This window comes from Balearica regulorum, chromosome 5 (assembly GCF_011004875.1).
Source record: "Balearica regulorum gibbericeps isolate bBalReg1 chromosome 5, bBalReg1.pri, whole genome shotgun sequence".
NCBI lineage: Eukaryota > Metazoa > Chordata > Aves > Gruiformes > Gruidae > Balearica > Balearica regulorum.
Genome location: NC_046188.1, coordinates 68,838,743 through 68,859,890, shown reverse-complemented (window position 1 = coordinate 68,859,890; position 21,148 = coordinate 68,838,743). Strand labels below are relative to the sequence as shown.

Here is a 21,148-nt window from a genome sequence, read left to right as displayed (position 1 = left end):
TGCCAAGTATTCTCCTATGGGTTGGAGGTAGACCTTGGTTTATCCCCCTGTGTTTTAATACATTTGATCAAGGAGGTTTTTGTTGTGATCCAGTTCTAATGACTTACCCTATGACATCCACCCACCATTCTTCATTTAATTTATTTATTTTGTCAACCTCTGATACATCTCTGATTCATCATTTTATTGAGTGTTGATGGATCCAATAGTTCATAATCCTGGCACCAGCCCCACTTCTACTGAATCATACAGACTATTCTTATATTTTTTTCAGGACCAGTCACTGAGATGTGCTATGCATAGACCATTGTATAGCACTGTGATACTTCCATTACAGATGATGTGTCACAGGTATGCCTTCCCAATGACGTAGGTGGAAAAAAAGGGAGTTGGTAATTATCTACCCACTGCTTATAGCTTATGTTTCATCCTGAGTGGCAATAACAAATTGGCCTGTGTCAGTGGTCTCCTTGTTGGAAAAATATTCCTGGGTTATATGATAACAAGTAACCCTGTGTCATAACTGGAATTAGGTATATAAGAAGGTAGGTGGTGTTATGTTTATTAAGGCTATGCATTGAGTAGATGCTTCTGGAGCCAATAGTGCTAGTTAACAACTGAGCTACATGTGCGTGTACTGAACTGGCATTGAGGTTTGGAACCTTACCATGTGATTGTTTCTCTTCTGTTTTTCATATGATTTTACTTTTGGGGTTGGAAGTATGTGTGTTCTGCTGTAGCAAAAACACAATGGTACACATATTCAGCATCTTCACAAGAATAGTGAGATGGTAAAATATTGTTCACTCAAAAACTAGGAACGAACATACTGAAAAACTATGAACAGTGCATTATGTAAGGTGCTTTTTGACTGTCATATAAAGTCAGAAAGTTTTCATTAATTAGTATGCTCACTTGGGCAATAAGTGTCAAACTACAAATTCCTGCTCCAACATACTGAGATTAAATCATAGAATCATAAAATCATAGAATCATTTAGGTTGGAAAGGACCTTTAAGATCATCAAGTCCAACCATTAACCTAGCACTGCCAAGTCCACTGCTAAACCATGTCCCCAAGCACCACATCTACATGCCTTTTGAATACCTCCAGGGATGGTGATGCCACCACTTCCCTGGGCAGCCTGTTCCAATGCTTGACAACCCTTTCGGTGAAGACATTTTTCCTAACATCCAATCTAAATCTCCTCTGGTGCAACTTGAGGCCATTTCCTCTTGTCCTATCGCTTGTTACTTGGGAAAAGAGACCAACACCCACCTGGCTACAGCCTCCTTTCAGGTAGTTGGAGAGTGATAAGGTCTCCCCTCAGCCTCCAGGCTAAACAACCCCAGTTCCCTCAGCCGCTCCTCATCAGACTTGTGCTCTAGGACCCTTCACCAGCTTCGTTGCCCTTCCTTGGGCATGCTCCAGCACCTCAGTGTCTTTCTTGTAGTGAGGGGCCCAAACCTGAACACAGTACTCGAGGTGTGGCCTCACCAGTGCCCAGTACAGGGGGACGATCACTGCCCTAGTCCTGCTGGCCACACTAGTTCTGATACAAGCCCAGGATGCTGTTGGCCACCTTGGCCACCTGGGCAGATTGCTGGCTCATATGCAGCCAGCTGCTGACCAACACCCCCAGGTCCTTTACTGCCAGGCAGCTTTCCAGTCACTCTCCCCAAGCCTGCAGCGTTGCCTGAGGTTGCTGTGACCTAAGTGCAGGACCCGGCACTGAGCCTTGTTGAATCTCTCATTGAAAAAGGTTTCTTAATATTTTTAATACGGGCAGTATAATTTAATGATGAATACTAGTTACTGTGCTGTTATGATGTTAGTTACTGTGCTGTTATGATGTTATATAGAGTAAAAAGAGTTTTTCTGAAACTGTTGCAAAGTCTTTGAGAAAGAAACGTTAAGATTTTACCTCTATCTCAAACTTTCATGTTTCAATGGCCTACTAGTGCTACAAAGCTTTGTTTTGTTTTTCATAAAAGTGCCAATATTAAGGGTCATGCTAGGTGAGTTATAGCACTTTTCACATATGCTTTATAAATTTTAGATAGAATTTTATTAACATTTCAGCCTACTTTTGGGCACTCATTTATTTACCAAATTAGCATTATATGATACTGTCTCTGAGGTATTTAAACAATACGAGGTATATCTCAAACTGAAAAATTTGTAAGATTCTATTCTAGGTTTATGTGCAGGCAGGCAAGGCTTTCTGGAGTATACTGGAAATGGCTAAAATCTCTTGAATTTATCAGAGAAATTAGAGAAAAGAAAATTAGTGCTCATGAAGTAAAAAGGAGGTTCTTAGTGAAGAGAGAATTCTTCAAGTGAAGATGATGTTTTGTTGTGTGTCATCTTCCCTTATTCTAACATGTTTGGCATTCTTTTAGTAATTATTTTTTTGCTGGAAGTAGCATCTTCCCATGGGCCTGTCACCCTAGGCCACATGTGGCACCCCAGCAATGATGGGAGGGAGAATACTCCAGGCACTCTAAAGTATACAGCGTAGGCACTGCTGACCTTTTGGTGTAGGCAGTCTCAAAACACGGACAGAAACGGGACAACTTAACACAAGCATGCCCTCTCTCATTAACCTTCAGCCTAGGATTTCTGTTCCTGGCTGGAATACCACGTACATGGTGACAGATGTGTTCACACAACACAGGGGATGCAGGTTTAGTCCTTTTGCAGTGAGCATCCAAGGTAGCTGCACACCCAAGAGTTAGCCAACAGTGAGCACAGAGAAGGCCTGGTAGGATACTGTGGTAGAAAGAGCTCATTGAGAGTGGCCAGTGTAGTGTGTACCAGCTCCACAGCAGACAGGAATACACACTGGTAGTCACCTCAAAGGCATATCCTGATTCAAAGTGAGGCACTTGAAGCGTCACAAAGTTTTTGATTCATTCCTCACTGAGGACAGGTTGGGAAAATACAGCAGCGAAGTTCCATTACCGCATTGCACTTCTCATAATACACGTCAGCTTGATTCTTCTTATCCTCACTTGGTTTTCCTGTCCCTATCTCACTTGCTTTTTCTTCTTTTTTCTTGCAGTTGCATTGTCTTGCTCAGGAACATGTTACTGCACAGAGAGGTGCCTAGGTCAGTAGGCATGATACCTTGTCATGATGGGCCGCCTCGTCAGGTGCTGCTCTGGGAACATGATCTACAAATGAGTAAGTTTAAACCTCCTCCTCTTCCCATGCAAAATTGCAGGTTTTGTCTTTGTGAAGCAGGTGTCTGCAACAGTGCTCTGTGCTGTGTCTGTCTTACCAATATATTGTGACCAGAAAGGGGTGCTCCTTCTTCCAGAGGCTTCATGCTAGGGGTAAGGAAAGAAAGCAGATATCCATTTCCAGTTTTTTAAATAGAAAGTCATTGGCTTCACTACCAGTTCAGATCTTACACTGGGCAATCCTGCAACTATTGTAAGCAGTTATGTATGCAAGGCATTGCGTACTTGTTGATCACTCTGCGAGGCAAGACACCTTGAGGTGATAGTGCCGTATCGTAGGACGTGATCTGTTTGAAACTGTGCCACAAATGCAGTGCCTCATCAGTGTTCACATGCACCCCCATTACATGAGGTGTGTCAAACTGCAGTTGTTCATGCAGCAGTGGGAAAGCTGGTATTCATGTTTCCCCTGAGCATTCTTCATTTTGCAGTAAACTGACTTGCTACACATTTGATAGACATCCTGGAACAGTTTACCTACGCTGTCGTTGTGGTATTTCCATCCAGCCAGCCTCAAGAGGGGGTCGGTGGGTTCCTGTGATACAACAAAACTGCCTAATGCTACAAAGTTTGGTATTCCTTGGGAAAATAAAACTGACTAACCACAACCAGGGGAAGCAGAATTTGCGCACACGGCCTGTGTAGACGGTGATGCAGCAGTAGCGCTTGTGAGGGCTGGTAAGAACCTTGTGGAATGAGATTCTGCATCAGCTAGGAAGCTGTTGCTAGACTGGTGTATGTGAGTACCACAATAAATACTGCAGCTGTTGTCCTGAGGTTCTGAATGATTCCAGACAAGGTAAAAGACATTTTTAAGACTTTGAGTTTTGCCCTTCCATTTCCCCTGTCATTTGTCTTTAATTCATTTGAGCATTGTTTGCCATTGTATATAAACACTACTCTCAGCATGGACTGATACACTCTGGGGCATCCACTTTATAGCAATGTTAGAGGATAATACTTTATCTGGTTTCCTGGCAGTTTCCTGACTATTAAGGATTATGAAAAATACAGTATTTAACTATAAATGTCTATCTGTATGGCTATTCTTTCCAGTGACACTGTGATCATAGTGGTTGACTCTTGGTAATGTTATTGTCAATACTATATTACTGGCTAATAAGAGAGAGTTGAGGACATGAACATTATTTCCGTACACACGTGCCAGGAAGCGTGACACACATCCGTTGCAATCTATACCTGTAATTTGCCCTATCAAGTGCCTCATGAGACAGGTTAATATTACAGCCAGTGAATGGCTATAGTAGTAAGTGTAATTTTGACATGAAGTTCATCCAAATATGTGAGTACTCTGGCACATGGGACCATAGCAGGTTTCCACACACGTGTGATAGAGTAGTGGAAACATGATGTGTGACCTTGTGACCAGATAACTGAGATTATTGCAAGTGCCTCCAACAAATTATTTTACACTGGTAGCTAATCGTATATAGACTTGTCAGACCTGGGGTTGTATCAGAGCTAGATATCTGAGTGACTAGGGAAGTTTATCCTGCTGTAGCTTTATAGCTGGATGTTATAAATTAATAGCTGTTAAATGCTGAAGAACAAGATCATTATTTGCAGCTATTTTGGTAATACCTAATGATGCTAGGAATGTTTTAGTCATTTCATCCCTGCATAAGACAGAAAATGCAGGTACTGTAAAATTTTAATTAACAGCAAGAGCTGAAATGAGAAACAAAGTCATGGGAAAATAGGCCTCAGGAAGTTTCAGTACACCACTTGCCTTGAATAATGTCATGTGATAATGCAAATACTCTTCTATCCCCTTCATTTGATCTGATTCCAGATGGTATAATATGATTCCCTCACTGGTAAGACCTTGCTGTTAGCGATTGAGAAAGTCCGATATTGTCCCAAGTTATCATCCAGGAATTTAATGCATTTTTCAGATGGTAGTCTTTCTCATTCTGACAGGTTTTTCCACCCTTTGTCATCACAATCATTTTATTGATTGTTGTTGGCCTTCTTTGTCACAAGGATGTACTGCTAGCTCACGTTCAACTCATTTTCCACCAGGACCCCCAGGTCTTTTTATGAAAAGTTGTTTTCCAACTGGTCAGCCCCTAGCATGAGTGATGCATGAGGTTATTCCTCCATAGATGCAGGACTTGGTACTTACCTTTGTTGAACTTCACGAGATTCCAGTTTCACCATTTCTTCAGCCTGTTGAGAACCCTCTGAATGGCAGCACCTGCTGTATCAATCGCTCCTCCCATTTTTTTGGTCACCTGCAAACTTGCAGACTGGCCTCCAGCTCAACTTTGTGATGCTGATCACAAGCCTTTAAGCCCAGCAGCTGAGCCAGCTTTCAGTGTGCCTCCCTGACCACTTATGTAGGCCATAATTCATCAGTTTGTTAATGAGGATGTTATGGAGTGAGTGTCGAAATCCTCGCTGAAGTGAAGATAAACAGTATCAACTGCTCTTCCCTCATCCATCATGCTAGTGATTTCATCATAGAAGGCTGTCAGGTTAGTCAGGCATCATTTCCCTTTCATAAATCAATGTTGACGACTCTAAATCACCTTTTTGTCCTTAATGTGTTTGCAAATGGTTTCCAGGGTTATTTGTTCCATCCCCTTCCCAAGGATAAAGGTAAGGCTGACCAGTTTGTAGCTAGTTGCTTTGAATGACTTCTGGAGGAGCACAGCCAAAGCTGGCCAGTTAAGCTTTCTGTACAGCAGCAGCAAAGCACTTTTTGTTCATCTTAGGAATCTTATGTTCATGTGCACAGAGATTTCACTCCAAGTTCCTTATCTTTCTAATTATATCTACTCTAAAAGGCAGCTTTTGAAAGTGGAAATGATATTTTTTTAATGGATTCTAAATGTTTCTTAGGCTTTTAATATCTGAAAATGTGTGTCAGAAGCAGGCTGTTGTATAAAATCTTCACCAATTAAAGTTCTTCAAATGGTCTTGCTTAACAGTCACTACTAGTCATAATAGACATGACCCTTTATTTCTCCTCAGTTAGTAATTTTGAGTAGTCCGTTATCTGTCATTACAAATAATAGTAAAGCTAATCTGTGCTGATTTCCAATGCTAAGCAAACTCACCTTACTGAAAAAAATGAAGAGTGATTGTTTTTAAATACAAATTCTGTTTTAACTGACAGTCTAAGGATATCAGTGAGGCAAGTTCTGTAACGACAGGTAATATCATTTATTAGACTAACTGGTACAGTAGAAAAAAGTAGGCAGAATTTGTTAGGCAGGAGCATTTTTGTGGAATTGTTAATAGCAAAATGTAGTTTTAGTCTGTGCTAAATCACAGATAAAACCAAGACAGGGAGAAGGTAAGATTGCAGTTTATTACCAACAAGCCTGAAGATTTTTTCCTCTGTAGAGGATTTCAGTGAGTTCTAACTTACCTGAGAAGTTTACACAATGGATAGTATTGTTTCTGAGTATTTTGAAGATAAAGGCTTGACCTGAAATTCTACATTCATGAGATTCTCTGTTCTCTTTTTAAATTTTCATTAGTGCTATCAAGTAAATTTACCTATGAATTACCAACTAACACGTTGTGAAATGGAAGTATTGTACCCTTTAAAAAGGTCATTTTGCACAAAATGCATGTGGGAAGAAGCTGACTTATTACATATTGGGAAAAACTCTCTCTTCAGCTGGGAAGATACAGCTGGTACCTCCATTATTACTTGGGAGTTAGTGAGGTCAGCAGTAAGTACTTGGTAATTTGCTGAACTGGACCCTCAACTCCAGGTAGACAATAAATTTGGGGCCTTTGCTGTACTGTAGAAAACACACCAGATGTACATTATCTCACACGGGCTCAGACTGATCTTCAAGTATTGGCCAGCAACTGTTAACAGAGCTACAGTTTATTAAAAAAGATAGTTCTGAATGTTGCAGATAAAATGCAGTTAAATTAAGTAGCTTTATAGGTAAAACACTATCTTTTTACAATGGGCAAACAGAATTAGCACTTGCTCAAAGTTGAGACAGCAGCTTGAGAAAGAAACATCTAGTAGTAACCATGGAAGGAGTTCATGTCGCATGGAGGAGCAAGGGTAACTTGCACCTTTGGGCTTATTAACACTCCCACCCACAGCTGCAGGAAATAAGGCTTGGGAATGGCTCCTCTGCCAGGTGCTCTTAGGTACTACTTCTGGGTTTTGGGTGCACCATTCTAACAGGTTTTTTGAGTGCTGTGCTGGGGATTGTTGTGTTCTTTTCTTTTTCTTCTTTTTTTGTTTTCCCCCTTCTTTTTCCTGGTGGAAAAGCTTGTATCTTCTTTACTTCAAGTGAGTAACCTAATGGTAAGGGATGTTTATGTTGCCCAGTAGCGTATCTGTGAATGTTATTTTCTAGGAATACACTGAACTTTGTGGTTTGAGCAAGAAACATTAATTTAGCTATTGGTTACTTTAAAAAGTAGTGATTTGGAATCTTTGAACAGATTAAGTTTATCAGGGCTTTACATTTGCTTTGGCTGTTATGTTTCCTTAAAAATATAAACCAAGTGATTGATTATTTTTTAAATGGGTTTGCTATTTGCGTATCAGAGAATGCTGATGCTTTTTCATTCTAATTAATTCTGATGTACTTTAAAATTAGAGGTTTAAAACTCTGTCAGAGCCTGTAGTGTATCAGAGCTAGAATAACACTTGTATCTGAACCCTTTACATGAAGGAAAATGGAGCTTCTAGAGTGCTGCATTTTTGTTTGTAATGGGACTTCCACTGTTATATCCTTTATCTGTTTTGCCTGTGTTCCTGAAAATCTTCTGGAAACCTGCTACTTTCTTATGACTTTTATTTTAGAAAGAAACAATTATGAGAAAATCTCTCTATGGAAAGTTGACTTTTATTGTATGAAACTAATTTGCGACCCCTAATGGCTCCAAGTTGAAACATATGTAAAAAGAGCCTAATACTTATCATGCCTTATAAATCAAGGAATGTTAGGTTGTTCTTATCAGCATTTTGATGTATGACTTGTAATCTTGATTGTTTGGGTTGGCAGTTTTGTGTTAACCCAGTATAGTAACTGCTTTCTGGAAATATACCTCAGTTTTCATAACATAGTCTATAGTTTTGTTATAAATACATGTGTCTGGTCTGAAAGTGAACTATTTTCTTCTTCAAAGAAAGAAAATGATTTAATTATTTCCTTCCACTCTTCATGCTTCTTTTAGCTGTTCTTGGAAATCTGTTATAACTTCAGCTCTTTGTAGTTGTCTGATAGTGTGACTTTCTAGTTGTGAATTAATGTTAAAGAGCACAATGCGTGTGATGAACTTGTTCTGTCATGGATAAATAGTGCACTTGAAATTGAGAAGTGCCAGTAGAGAACCCTTAGTTGTCTGGTCCTCTTCCTGTCATCCCAGTTTTGTTTTTATTGTGCTGGATATCTTGGAGCTTGAGGTTTAAATCTTCAGTAGGGAATATCCTTTCCATATGCAGGGGCTTCTGTTCCATGGTTGGTTTGCCTTTGGAAAAGGTTGGTGATACCTTTGTGGTGGAGGGGGAGGATTTATCAGGCAAAGTGTTATAGTATAAGGAAATACTACGTATGAAATACTAAAAATGAAAAGTAGTGTAAGTCCTAACAAGGAGAAAATGCTGCAGGAGGCAAGTAAGAAAGCAGATGCTGCTGCTAAGTTGGCTATTTTTTCTTTTGTTAAATTACTTGGGATGGTAGGAATAACAAACTGTGTGGGAGTACTGGAAAAGTGTGATAAAGAGAAAAAATGGAAATGAGTTGTAGAAATGCAGTACCTACACTGCTGTGTTTTTCCCAAATAATGTCAAGTTCCACCTGTGTAGTGATTCTCAGTGCAATTTATGCTTGTTTTTGTGATTGAAATGAATCCTGAGAGGTAGAACAGGATGCGTTTTAGAGAAAGCTTTTGCAAAGGGCCATCACAAAACAAAGCACAAAGGCTTTTGGTGAGAAAGAGATGAGAGAGGTGGGTCTTACTGCCTGCTTCCCATTTGTATGGAGTTCAATGTGAAGACACGGGGTGGGGGTGCAGGCTAAAAGATGTTTCTGTATATGATCTTAGAGATATGGATCAAGAACTAACATGTAGTGCCCTTGTTTTGAGGAGGCAGTGGAGAGATATTGGGGCAGGAGGCACGGACACCACATGGTAACCTGCCAAAAGCCATGGTTTAGGAGTCTACAGTAGTCTATGGTACCTAATATATAGGATTAAATACAGATGTAAGAGTGGAAAGATAGTATTTTTAAAAATAAGTGTATTGACTGAATGCATGAGACTTAAAACTGTGTACTTTGAATCAGTAATAGCTTGTCTTACATTCAGGTAGCTATTTACTGTGTGCACTGTCAGCTGTGTTGTCTTTGCTGGGCTTGAAACTCTTAAAAATAGTGCTCGAGCCTGAAAAATATGACACAATAGCAGAGTTAGCTTTGAACTGTAAAATAACTGAGGTATTAGAATCGTGTAGTAAAAATACCTATTTCTGAACTGATAGTGGAGTACAAGCGATGTGCTGAGGTGGTATGATTTTCAAATTAATTGGAATGACTTTGAGAGAACTATATCTGGTTTTATTAGACAACTTACGCTTCATGTTCATGCTTTCATGGGGAGAAGCTGTGAAAAAGCAACGAGCTGAATTATAGTTGGGCTTAGGTCTAAGAAAGATAAAAGAAGATGTAATGTTAAAAAAAAAAAAGCAGTTTTAAGGGCTGATTAGTGGGAAGTTAGTACACTCTGTTAAGTACTTTGGTTTTTAGTGTAAATGGAACCTGCTTGCTCCTGTGAGCAGCAGTAAAAGATGATTTTTAAAGTATTTCATTCAAATCTCATAGTTGTTCTGATACATTTTTCATTGACACTAAGCAGCGTGTATACTGCAGCGCAAATGCACGAGACGAGATCCTGTAAGGCATTATGCTTTTGAAATAGGAAACCTCTTGTATCCTGGATAGGAGAAAAATCTGTGGAACAGTGAATGGCCAGCGATGCAAAGAGGTGGTCAACAGCCACCTCCGCTCAAGGTATTGGTAGGAAAGCACTGTGCTCCAGGTCAGACTGTACGCAAATACTCTGCTTCCTCTGTCGCAAGCAGTCATTAAGGGAAGGTGTCGCAGACTGGGGATAGATTGCTGCTCTGTGAGTGTGACTGTTAAATATTTACCTTTAGAGTCTTAAATGCACCTTTTTAACAAAGAAAAAAAAAAAGTCAAAGCATTTGGCATATTTGTTGTTTCCTTGTTAAGTGGGTGTCATCGCAGTCAGCCCACTGTTACAAATTTAGACTAAGTGAAACCTTTTTGCCTAATACAACCAAAAGACAACAGGATGTGACACTTGGTATTTTTGGTTGACGTCTACATAGTTGAAGAATGAACAAAAATACATATACTCTGCAAGAGCAGAAGTACCAACCAGACTATCCTAAGTGAAGGTTGCCATCTACGGAAGGCAAAGAGAACCGCTGCTTCCTGCAAGTCATCGCAGTAGTGGTTTAGGTCAGTGTCGAAATTCCTGAGTGAAGTTTCCTTCCACAAGTTTTAAATATCAAACATAATTTTAGAGAGAAAGCGAGCACAGAGCTTCTATGTATCTTACAGAGCGGAAGTAAAATGCTGTGCATGTAAATAAGAAAGCTATTGAAAAATCAATACTTGAAATATGTGAAATAACAGATATTTGCAGTCACTGCAGTCTCCTGTATGGAGGAGTGAAATGAGGGTAAGCATTAACAAAATGGACTCTTGGCTACCTTCGCTGTCCGTGTCGGATCGTTGTCACCTACCGGTAGCGTAATTTAGGGCCGTGTGGCCTGCGAAGAGACGAGGTGCCTGTCGGGTGGTCGTAAATAGTAGCAGACTTGTGATCTTTGGGGGAGGTACGTGTGTGTGGTGACTTCTTCAGAAAGATGTTAAAACTGCATTCAAAAGTTGAATTGCAAGAAGTTGAGAACCTGATGACTAAAGCGGGCGGCAGGGTTTCTCCCGCTCCCCACCCCAGCCGGGGCTGCCGCCACCGCCGGTCCCCGGTGCAGCCGAGCGGGGGCACCCTCGGTCCGCGCACCCCGCACCGCCGACCCGGGCAGGACCATCGCTTGGGCGGAGGGAGGAGAGGAGCAAAGCAGACCCCTCCGTTTCATACTCAGCTCACGGTTCAAGGTCAGGGCTGTGTAAACTACCGCACAAAGGCTCCTTTCAGGAGCAGGCACGCCGACTTCGCGGCCGCCCGCACAATCCTCCATTCAGGCGGTGACCCCCACGGGGCTCGGCGTGCGCGACCCTCGCCCCGGGGAGCCCCCACACCGCCCGGCCCGGTCGTGTGCCGTTCCCGAGAGCCGGGCAGGGCGGGCACCACCCCGGGCAAGCGGAGCCGGGGGCAGCGAAGCGCTGGCTGTCGCCCGGTCCCGCAGCGCCGCCGCTCCCCGGCTGTCCTCGCCTCCCCTCGCCCCTCCTTCCCCGCCCCGCCTCCTCGGCTCTATTTGCATACTACCCGCCCAACTCGGATTTCACTGGCTGAGACGTTCTCCGTTGGCGTCGCTGATTGGTCCTTGTCCCCGCAGGTCATTAGCATGCGGCGGTGCGGGCCGCCCGGCAGACCTGCGGCGGAGAAGTTGAGTCGGAGCCGCCGCCAAGTGTCCCGCCGAGCGGCTCGCGCGGAGTCCGCCCCGCCCCGCGCCCTCCGCGGGCCCCGCACCCTGCCCGGGCAGCAGGCGGAACGCAACGCCGGGGCTCCCGGCCGCCGGCTGCTGCCAACCGTCCTTCCCCAGGCAGAAGATGGCTGAGAACAGCCTCTCTGCGGGATGGAGGTAGCTGGCCCTCGGCGGAGCCGGCGTGCGGGAAGGGCTCCTACCCGCTGTGCTGCAAATCTTCCCGCGCCGCTGGTGGGGCAGGCGGCTCTGGCTCGGTAGGCGCAGGAGGGATCTGCCCCAGCCTCACCTTTCGTGTTCTTTGCGGTTGGCTTAACCTGTCTTTCCTATGGCTGGGATATACAGCTCTACTCTGAAGACCCTGGAGGATTTAACTTTGGACTCTGGTTATGGGGCAGGGGATTCCTGCAGGTCCCTTAGTCTCTCTTCTTCCAAGTCCAATTCCCAAGCCTTCACCTCTTCTCAGCACAGAGGCAACTGGTGGTACTACTCGGGCTCCATGAACAGTAGGAATAACAGCTGGGATACCGTGAACACTGTTCTGCCGGAAGACCCCGAGGTTGCAGATATCTTTTCCAAGTGTCCTAAGCTGCCGGATCTAGAGGAATACCCTTGGACTGATGAAGACATTGGAAAAATACTCAGAAAAGGGAAGGGAGATGGCAATACCAGAACCTTTTCTCAGGAAGCTGTCAGGCGGCTCTCGCAGTTACTGAGGCGCGCCTTGATCAGGGTCTCCAGGGAAGCTCAGCGGCTCAGCGTGATGCACTCCAAGTGCACCAGGTTTGAGGTGCAGAGTGCTATCAAGCTCATCCAGAGCTGGTCGTTGTCAGAAAGCTGTGTCTTGGCGACTGTCAAGGCGCTCTCTCTGTACAGCATGAGTGCTGGAGACGGACTGAGGAAAGGTAAATCAGCTAGATGTGGCCTCACTTTTTCAGTGGGGAGGTTTTTCAGGTGGATGGTGGACACTAGGATCTCAGTTAGGATCCATGAATATGCAGCCATCTCTTTAACTGCTTGCATGGAAAACCTGGTAGAAGAGATTAAGGCTAGGGTTTTGGCAAGTCAGAGCCCAGATGGTGGAGGAGGGGAGATCTCAGCTGAAATCCTGGAGATGGTTATCAACAATGATGCTGAACTTTGGGGAGTGTTGCAACCTTACGAGCATCTCATCTGTGGGAAAAATGCTAATGGTAAGATCCAGCTTTTACGATTTCGAATCTTCATACCAGCAAGCTTTACAGTAAAATCGTTGATTTCTATGGACTTGGGGTTTTTTTGGTTTTTCTTTTCATCTGAATTGCATCTTGGTCGTGGTTTTTGTGTGCGTAAAGCAGACAGGATGGTTTTACCCTGTAAGAATGATCCTGCTTTATTCTTAAGGTGTACCAGTTTATAAGAGGTGCAGAGGCTGTGGGAACCAAGCCCCGTTGTCCTAACAAACATCTCCTGACTTTCTACCAGCTGCTGTTTTGAGCATTTTTACTGTAACTGATGTGTAAACATGCTTCTCTGTAACCATAAGATGAAACGTGTGTTCAGAAAATACCACTATTGTTTTTAAGCAAAATTTATATTACAGTGAGTATCTTGTAGTTTCATCTTAAAGATGCTGTTCCCACATACAGCCTGGAGAGGGAAAACAACATTAATTTATTTTTTTTCTTTGCGGTAGTAAAATTCAGTTTCTAACTGCATGTTACTTAGACTTCCTTCTAGTTTAGCAGAAACCTGTGTTGTAATTACACTCGTGCAATAAACAAGAGCTTGTGCTTGACTTGCCAAAGTGAGTATGTAGGATGGTGCCTCAGTAATGAGAGTAACATAGCATTAAGATATTACCTCTGTAATTTGTTTAGAAAGTAGACTTTTTGAACAGTTAAGCAAATAAGCAGATAGAGGAATGTTGGCGTCTTCCTATGAGACTGAGGAGGAGTTTGAAAGGCTTAAGTCATGACAGTTCTGTTAAGAAGCTGCACTGTTTATATTGCATTGTCACACTGAGGAGTACCATATTTTTTCCATGGAAAACTTAGAGAAACATTCAATTTAGAAAACTATTCTGTGTACCACACACAGTTTCATGACTTTTGCTGGCCTCATTGTTACGGTCAGATATTCCATGCATAATACCTTTCTGATTTAACTCTTTATAAAACCAAGTGGCTTAGTCCTCCTCAAAAGATAATCTCCTAACGAGAGACAAGTAAAGTGGATTTTCTTTGAGGAAAAAATATACCTTCCGTGAATGTTAGTAATGAAATACTTTGTCAGAGAAGGGCTGACTCAACTTCTGCTCCTTGGGTGCATTGATTTCCTGCAGTTATCCTATACCAAAGCAATAATGTCGTGATTCAGATCACTAGTAGATAGGTGCAGTGACTGTCCCCATTGGGTCAGCCTGGTTCAATTTACAACGTAAGCGGATGGCTGCTATTACAGTGCTCACAAAACCTCTCTTGTGCACTCTATCTGCCCTCTGTCCACTGACAGCATTACTAAATGTATGTGAAATAAATGTGAGGAGCCCTTTGGGATGTGCTTTTGGCACTGGTACAGGACACAACTGTAATTTTAAAAGTCAAACATAGACATCTGCTTTTTTAACTACAAACTCTTAGATGGAAGACTGTAAAGGTATGGGGATGTCTTGTCCTCTGCCAAAACACTTGTCATAATTCTTTGTGTACCAAGGGGCTGTTTGTCACCAGGTCCAAAAAGAGGACTCTGTTCCCTCTCTTCTTCCTTACACAGAGAAGCTGGAGTAAAATATTGTGATTCTGTAAGGTAAAATGTGCGCTTCAGCTGTTCTCTGTTCAGTGCTTCTACCACACAGGTTAGTGTGTGTAAAATGAAGAGGAAAAGTCAGTCCCTCACAGAGCTTTTTTTTTTTTTTTCTTAAAAGAAATTTTCTTGGAAAAATTGCAATGAATGGAAGCTGGTGTTCAGCGGAAGTGTGAGTGACTGTGCAGGGAAATGCTTATAAATATTCAAACCACCAAATGGTCAGTTATGATAACGCTTGTATAATGTAATACCAAGCAGGCATGGGCCACAGAAGGATTGGCTTCTGTTGCCTCTTTTGTTGTTCTTGTCTTTCAGATCAATTCCATCAATAATTTAATGTGTCTTTTAAGTCTGAAAATTGAATAAAATTGCACATGAAGGTATCCTGTGATTTCCTGTGACAGTCTGTCACTAGTATTTTACCTGATACAAGTCAGTGAATCTTCTAAATGGCTTTTCTTGCAGTTGTAAGACCACAAATGGTTTTATATGGATGCAAAAAGCTTGAAATAACTTCTTTATTCTTTCTCTCTGTAGGAATTGTAAATTAGTAGTATTCACATCATTCTCCACAGTGCTTTCAAATGATCTAGTCTTTTACATTAATTTAAATCTGAGGTAAATCTAGTGGTAAAATAGCTGGATTTATTCCAGTAAAAGGAACAGGAAAACTTGCTTTACTGTCACTTTTGTTTCTTTTCTAGTAAGAACATTTTAATGGAGTACTTGTAAATTGTGAACTTGGTGTATGTTTGTTGGGTTTTGTTTTATAGCACTGAATTTGATGCTAGAGATAAAAAGCACTTAGAGGTTAAGTTCTGACTTCAGTCAAGCATTGCAATCTCCACGTTAAATCCATGGCAGCATACTATGCAGAAGATTGCACTGGATTATCATAATGGACCTTTCTGGCATTATGATCTATTGAATACGATTTTCATTATTAGATCAGGATAGCATGCTTCTTTAGAGTCTAAGAAACAGTAAGTAAATACATAAATCTTTGTGAATTCTCAAGAGGCTGAGGTTTAGACCTGTATTTCTTCAGTGACTGATCTCCCATCAAAGACAGTAGTCCAGTCACAGTCCTTAAAGGCTTTGGAGGCTGAAAGCTTAATATTCTGAATTGCGGCAAATGTGTTTTAATCAACACCTGGTGTGTGAAGGGTAAAGTTTAGAACTCTGTAAATGCTTAAGGGAAATTTCAATATTATTTTTGAATAACGATCTGTGGCTTATTAATTTATTTACCCTTTCTGTGAAGCTGTTTTTTAATTAACTGTTTGCTGCTTCTACAAGACACTTTCTGCTGTTAGTGTGAGTTCTGACTTCATGCTTAGGACTTGGTCTCTCTACCTTGGAAAGAGAAATGTCATCTGAGCTTGTGGCCATCAGGAGTTCTGTAAAGCTCTCTGGGTGTGTTAATGCCTCCAAGAGCAAAGTCGAGTCTAGGTGGAATGTTGCAAAAATAATGCAATGCAAGCTGGAAAGAAAGTGAAACAAAAGTAGCAAAAATGATAAGCAGCTACTGAACAACATAGCTACTGGAAAGTAAAAAAAAAAAAAAAAAAAGTCATGTATATTGGAATACATGTTTTATTTTCTGTTGTTAATTAGATGGAGATATATGATATGCATTGGTTTGATACAGCTAAAGTAGAGAATGCATCTGGTAGTTTCACAGGGATTTTGAGACAGGCTGATTTGGAATATTAGTGTCTATTCATTTAAAATATTTGTTGGGAGACGAGGAGAAATATGAACTTATCTTGGAACTGTGATTCTTTCACGTGATGTTTCTGTGTTTGACAGGTGCATGGTTCATTAGAATCTGAACTGTCAGCACTGAAAATACATTTCGATATTATTGCCCGATTAACTGCAGCGCTTACGTTGTACTTAACTATCTGGTTCTTGCCGAACGCTCCTGTGACAACAAATACACCTGCTGTGCTATTTAGTGCATCGGCACATCCTGGTGTTCTGTAGATATAAGTGTTGACAGGTGTTTTTTGGAAAGAAAAAGTAAAAAAATTCTTTACATAGCCCAAACACTTGAAGTTCTGTGTGGGTGACCTAATCCACAATCAGCCAGTTGATTTGCTCAGCTGATGAATAATAGAAACAGAGTCTGAAACTAAGTCTTAGAAACTAAGCTCTACTTCTGTCTTGAGACAGTTTTCTTAGAAAGGGATTGAGGAGGAAAATGTGTAACCTTTCCTCGTGGTGGGAGGGAATGATTTGGACTTGATAAAATTAGACCAGGGTGAATTTTCTTCCATCTGATGCTAAACGCTGCGACACAGCCTACCAAGTGTCAAACGTGGACTTTAGATTTGGTATTACTTGCTAACCCCATTTTCTTTTATGTTTCTCACTGCACTAATGTAGGTTAAAAATTATAGCAGATTTTAACATTGAGGATTTTTTAGGGCTATGCCTTTGTAATAATTTCTTTTTATAGTTATCAAAATGGTTTGAAATCACTTTTTTATTATCATTTCAGCATAGTCATGGTACTGGGTTGAAATCCAGCAAAAAAAAAAAAAGACATTTCAATAAATAAAAATGTCCTTTTGTTATCTGAACTGAACAAACTGGTGTACTTATAAAGAACCTCATCAACTTTAATAAGCTATCAGCGTCACAACTATTCAGGAAAAAACTGCCTGTTGGAAGGGGTGCATTGTGGGCAAGAGAGCTGTAAATGTAATCAATAAGCTAAGCTGAGTAGAAGTACAAGCCTAGTATAGCAGTACCACAGGTGGTCTGCAAATAATTTTAAAAAAATAATAATAAACAAACACCTCCGTCTTCTATGTCATCATATCTGAAGCAGTAGTTTGAAGTAATGTTGGGATTCCTGGGCAGGAATATGCTAGACCTACACCCACGTTTCCATGTTAGATGAGCTGGTCATAGCTATGATCTTATTCGATCTATGGCTTCAATCACCTCTGTACAAAGGTACCCCCAGCATACCTTGTGTACTTCTACACATTCAACAACTTGGATTTATAGCCACAAACCCACAGGGACAAATTCTTTAATCCTAAATGTTAGTGCTTGTATATACATGCTCACCTCTCCTACAAATGCAAACCACTAGATGTACAATTAAAAATACAAACATCTGCAGATACTCAACTTGCTTGTGTTGAAGCATAGATCAAGTAAAGCTAAAATGTCTATTTTTTTTTTCCCCTTATAGTGGGTTTTAGGGGGGGGGGGGTGTGTGTATATATATTTCATTTAGTGATAGTAAAGGAAAACTTCATTAACAAAGTAATGCTGTCTTGCATTATCCCTTCAAATTGCTCCTATTACACCATGGCAGTAAAATTTGTGTCCTTTCAGTTCAGTTGGTTAAAGAGCAAGGGCTGGAACTCCCTCAGTGTATAACTACTAGCAGCAAATGCTGATATTTGAATTTCAAGTGGAATCTGTGTCAGTGACAGCTTATCCCTGTGAAACTGAGGAGCTAGGCTTGTGGAGAGGGAACCTCTTGGAGAGAAAAGTCCTGTTGTGTCGAGGCCGAGGTCTGTTGCTACTGCTAAAGCCAGGGCTTTGAACTGAAAAAATGCTGTTGACACCAGGACAGAATTTTATTCTTGGTATGTAAAACCCTGAAGTTACAACAGGGGGTTTGGGGTGTTTTTATTTTTTCAGGCAAAAAATCCAGCTACTTTACATCAAAGTTTAGCAACGAACACCTGTGTGATATTTGGAGTGCTCTTGCATGATTTTTTTGTGATTTGGCAGAAAATGAGGAATGAGCTTTGAGTGTTCATGTTCTTAATAATAAAATATGATATGGTTGATGTACATGTCTTCTGACACTGGAATAATTGAAACTAAATTGTCTCATTTCCAGTTTGAAGATTTTGCAGCATACAGTCAGCTAGTCTTTCTGAACTGAGCCATCAGAGTGGGTTTTTTATGTACCCTGTCTAATTTCTCATGTGATTTGAAACCTAAACTCGTCTGATCTGGGGAGAGTTGATGGTTGTCCATGAACTTCCCTAACTCATCTCTAGGATTACAAATTGCCTCCTCTTTTTTGAGATCAGCACTCACCCAGTGCATGGATGTTGTATATATATTCTAGCTGTTTTGAAATCTTAATCCTACCTCATCTGGGGCTATTACAAAATTAATTGTAATGGTAACATAGGGTGGCAGTGAATTTTGAATAAATTTTATTTTGATAATGGGGTTGAGAAGAAAGGTTGTTTTACAATGAAAAATCTTGTTTGGGAATTAATGTTGTAATGTTTTCACATTGTAATCATTTATTTCTCCTCATGTACCTGGTATGATTCAATTAGTCTAGTGGTGCATTTCAAACTTCCTTCCTTATCTGTTTCATTTTCCTGTTCTTTTCCCTAGCTTGGTGTTGTAATGCATGGGTACGCAACGCTGCAAGGGAGATGTTTAAGCTTATAAAGCCCCCTGCTATATGAAATGTAAGAAGGAAACTACCGAATGTACTTACTTACAATAGACTGTATGAAATTCACATATTACACAGTTACAAAGTTGCAGAGGGGCCATGGGCTTAGGACTCAAGCACTTCAATAACTTCAGAAAGAACTGAAGCTCAAAAATGCCCATTTGCACTTGGAAGCTTAAACCCGAGACCTTAGTGTTGAACTAGAATTTAGTTAATTTTTAAAAAAACTCATCTTACAGCAATGTACAAAAATGGAAAAAATAAGGCCAAGGGTAATATTAATCCTGTGATCTTCACTAACCTGCTGTGTTGTCCTTTCTTAAAGTGAATTTGACAGGTGTTTATCTTGAGGGATTTGTCCATTGTGCCAGCAGAATTCAAAAGGAGAGCAACGGAGACTTCTAAACACAATAAACCCACCAGATACTCAGAAGTGCCCAGCAAATCACTTAGCAATCTTTGTTCTTCTGAATGTTTGGAAACGAGATCAAAATAATTCTTTGTTTACATTTTAGCTCTCATTTTGCATTTAGTCAATGCTAAGCTTTTCAGATCCATACATGTGGTCCTTATTTATAAACATTTTCACATCGTTACGGGCTCAGGAGTTCTGCTTTTGCAGTCTTACACTCTGGACGTTGAGAAAACCTCTCTCATTGACTAAGTTCTACTCTACCAGTACTCAACATGAGCAAATGGACATTTGCTCACATTGAACTATGAGAATTCAGACTGTTGGACAAAAGAATAACCGTCATTTCTGATGCTGTTCTTGTTTTAATGGGATTAATTTACATGAATATAAGTGCCTAACATGACATTTGGTTAAATCTAAGCAAGCCTGAGGCAATGGTAAAACCAGTGCAATGGTGGCTTCATGCTTCCTTAATTTACAAATTGGGACAAAAATATTTCAACTGATTCCTTCCCTTACAGAACAAGAGCTGCTCTTTAAAAAAAAAACACAACAAAACACCAACACCCCCCCCCCCCCCCCCCAATAAACCACAAACCGAACTGCGAGAACATCTAAGTCAATTTAAGGATTCCAAGTTACGCGTTTATGAGAGAGGAGAACCTTCTAAATGGAGTCATCTTGTTGGCAGTGCAGGCCTTCTCCCAAGAAAGCACTAATAAAAGGGGAAAAGATGCACAAATGGTTTGTGCCTTTCATGCAAACACATCCAGGCTTGCCTTCTGACTTAGGTCACAAACCAAGCTGGAACTGTGAGCTCATTCTGGCCCTTAGGGAACGTTTGGCTACAGCGGGTGTGACTTGGTATGTTTGGCAGCAGGAGTGAGGAGAGACCGGCACTGGGACAGGCCAGCTACGGGCAGGGCTGGTTGTCAACCTGTAATTCAAGTGTCTGCCTGCAGCCTGCTAGGGTGGGGGTTGCAGCTTTTGTGAGCGTGGAATATGTGGGATAGAATTAATAATGTGAAAGTAACTTCTGAGGGAAGGGTATGCTGTAACTGCTGCTGTCTTCAGGAGTGGAAACTAGAGATCAGTTCTCTTAAATTCAAGTTAATTGGAATTCTGAGCTGTAAAATCCTTGTTTATTAAAACCTATTTGCTTATGTGTTACTTACAGTTGAAAGGCTCTTAGAATTGTAAACTTCCTCTTCATCTGCTCAAAACCTGTTACTTAATGATGTGATTTCATCAAGTACAGTAAATCTAGCTGATGTTTTTTTGTGGTGGTCCTCTAGGAGGCAGTTGTTCAGATTGGTCTTTACTATGATCTTAACATGAAACATCCTTATGAAACAGACATTCAACAAAGCTGAGATTGTGGACTGTAACCTGCAAGAATCATTAAATCAGGTCACAGGGATTTCTGGGAATGTCCTTACCTTCTTCCTGTCGACCAAGCAAAAACTGTCCGATGTTCTTCCTATGGGTTTGACCCACACAACTCATAGATTAGTTGTAAGCCTAAGCACTTGTCCATTTGGTTCTGGTTGTTTAATTATTACAGCTGGACTATTTCTTTTTTAAAACTTGTTTGATGTTCACCAGGC

At 41.1% G+C, this 21,148-nt stretch overlaps 1 protein-coding gene across 3 annotated transcripts in view; it reads left to right on the top strand.

Moving 5' to 3' along the window:
• ABTB2 (ankyrin repeat and BTB domain containing 2) overlaps window positions 1-21,148 on the top strand; it is a 158,930-nt gene that overhangs the window by 8,878 nt on the left and 128,904 nt on the right. The window contains exons 2-3 of one of the 3 annotated variants that reach the window (XM_075755430.1): window positions 275-351; window positions 3,065-3,186. In XM_075755430.1, coding sequence (XP_075611545.1) covers window positions 275-351; window positions 3,065-3,186 — 199 coding nt within the window. Of the gene's footprint in view, window positions 1-274; window positions 352-3,064; window positions 3,187-11,848; window positions 13,080-21,148 lie in introns of those variants that run through there. The other 2 variants (XM_075755431.1, XM_075755429.1) reach the window with 2 other exon arrangements.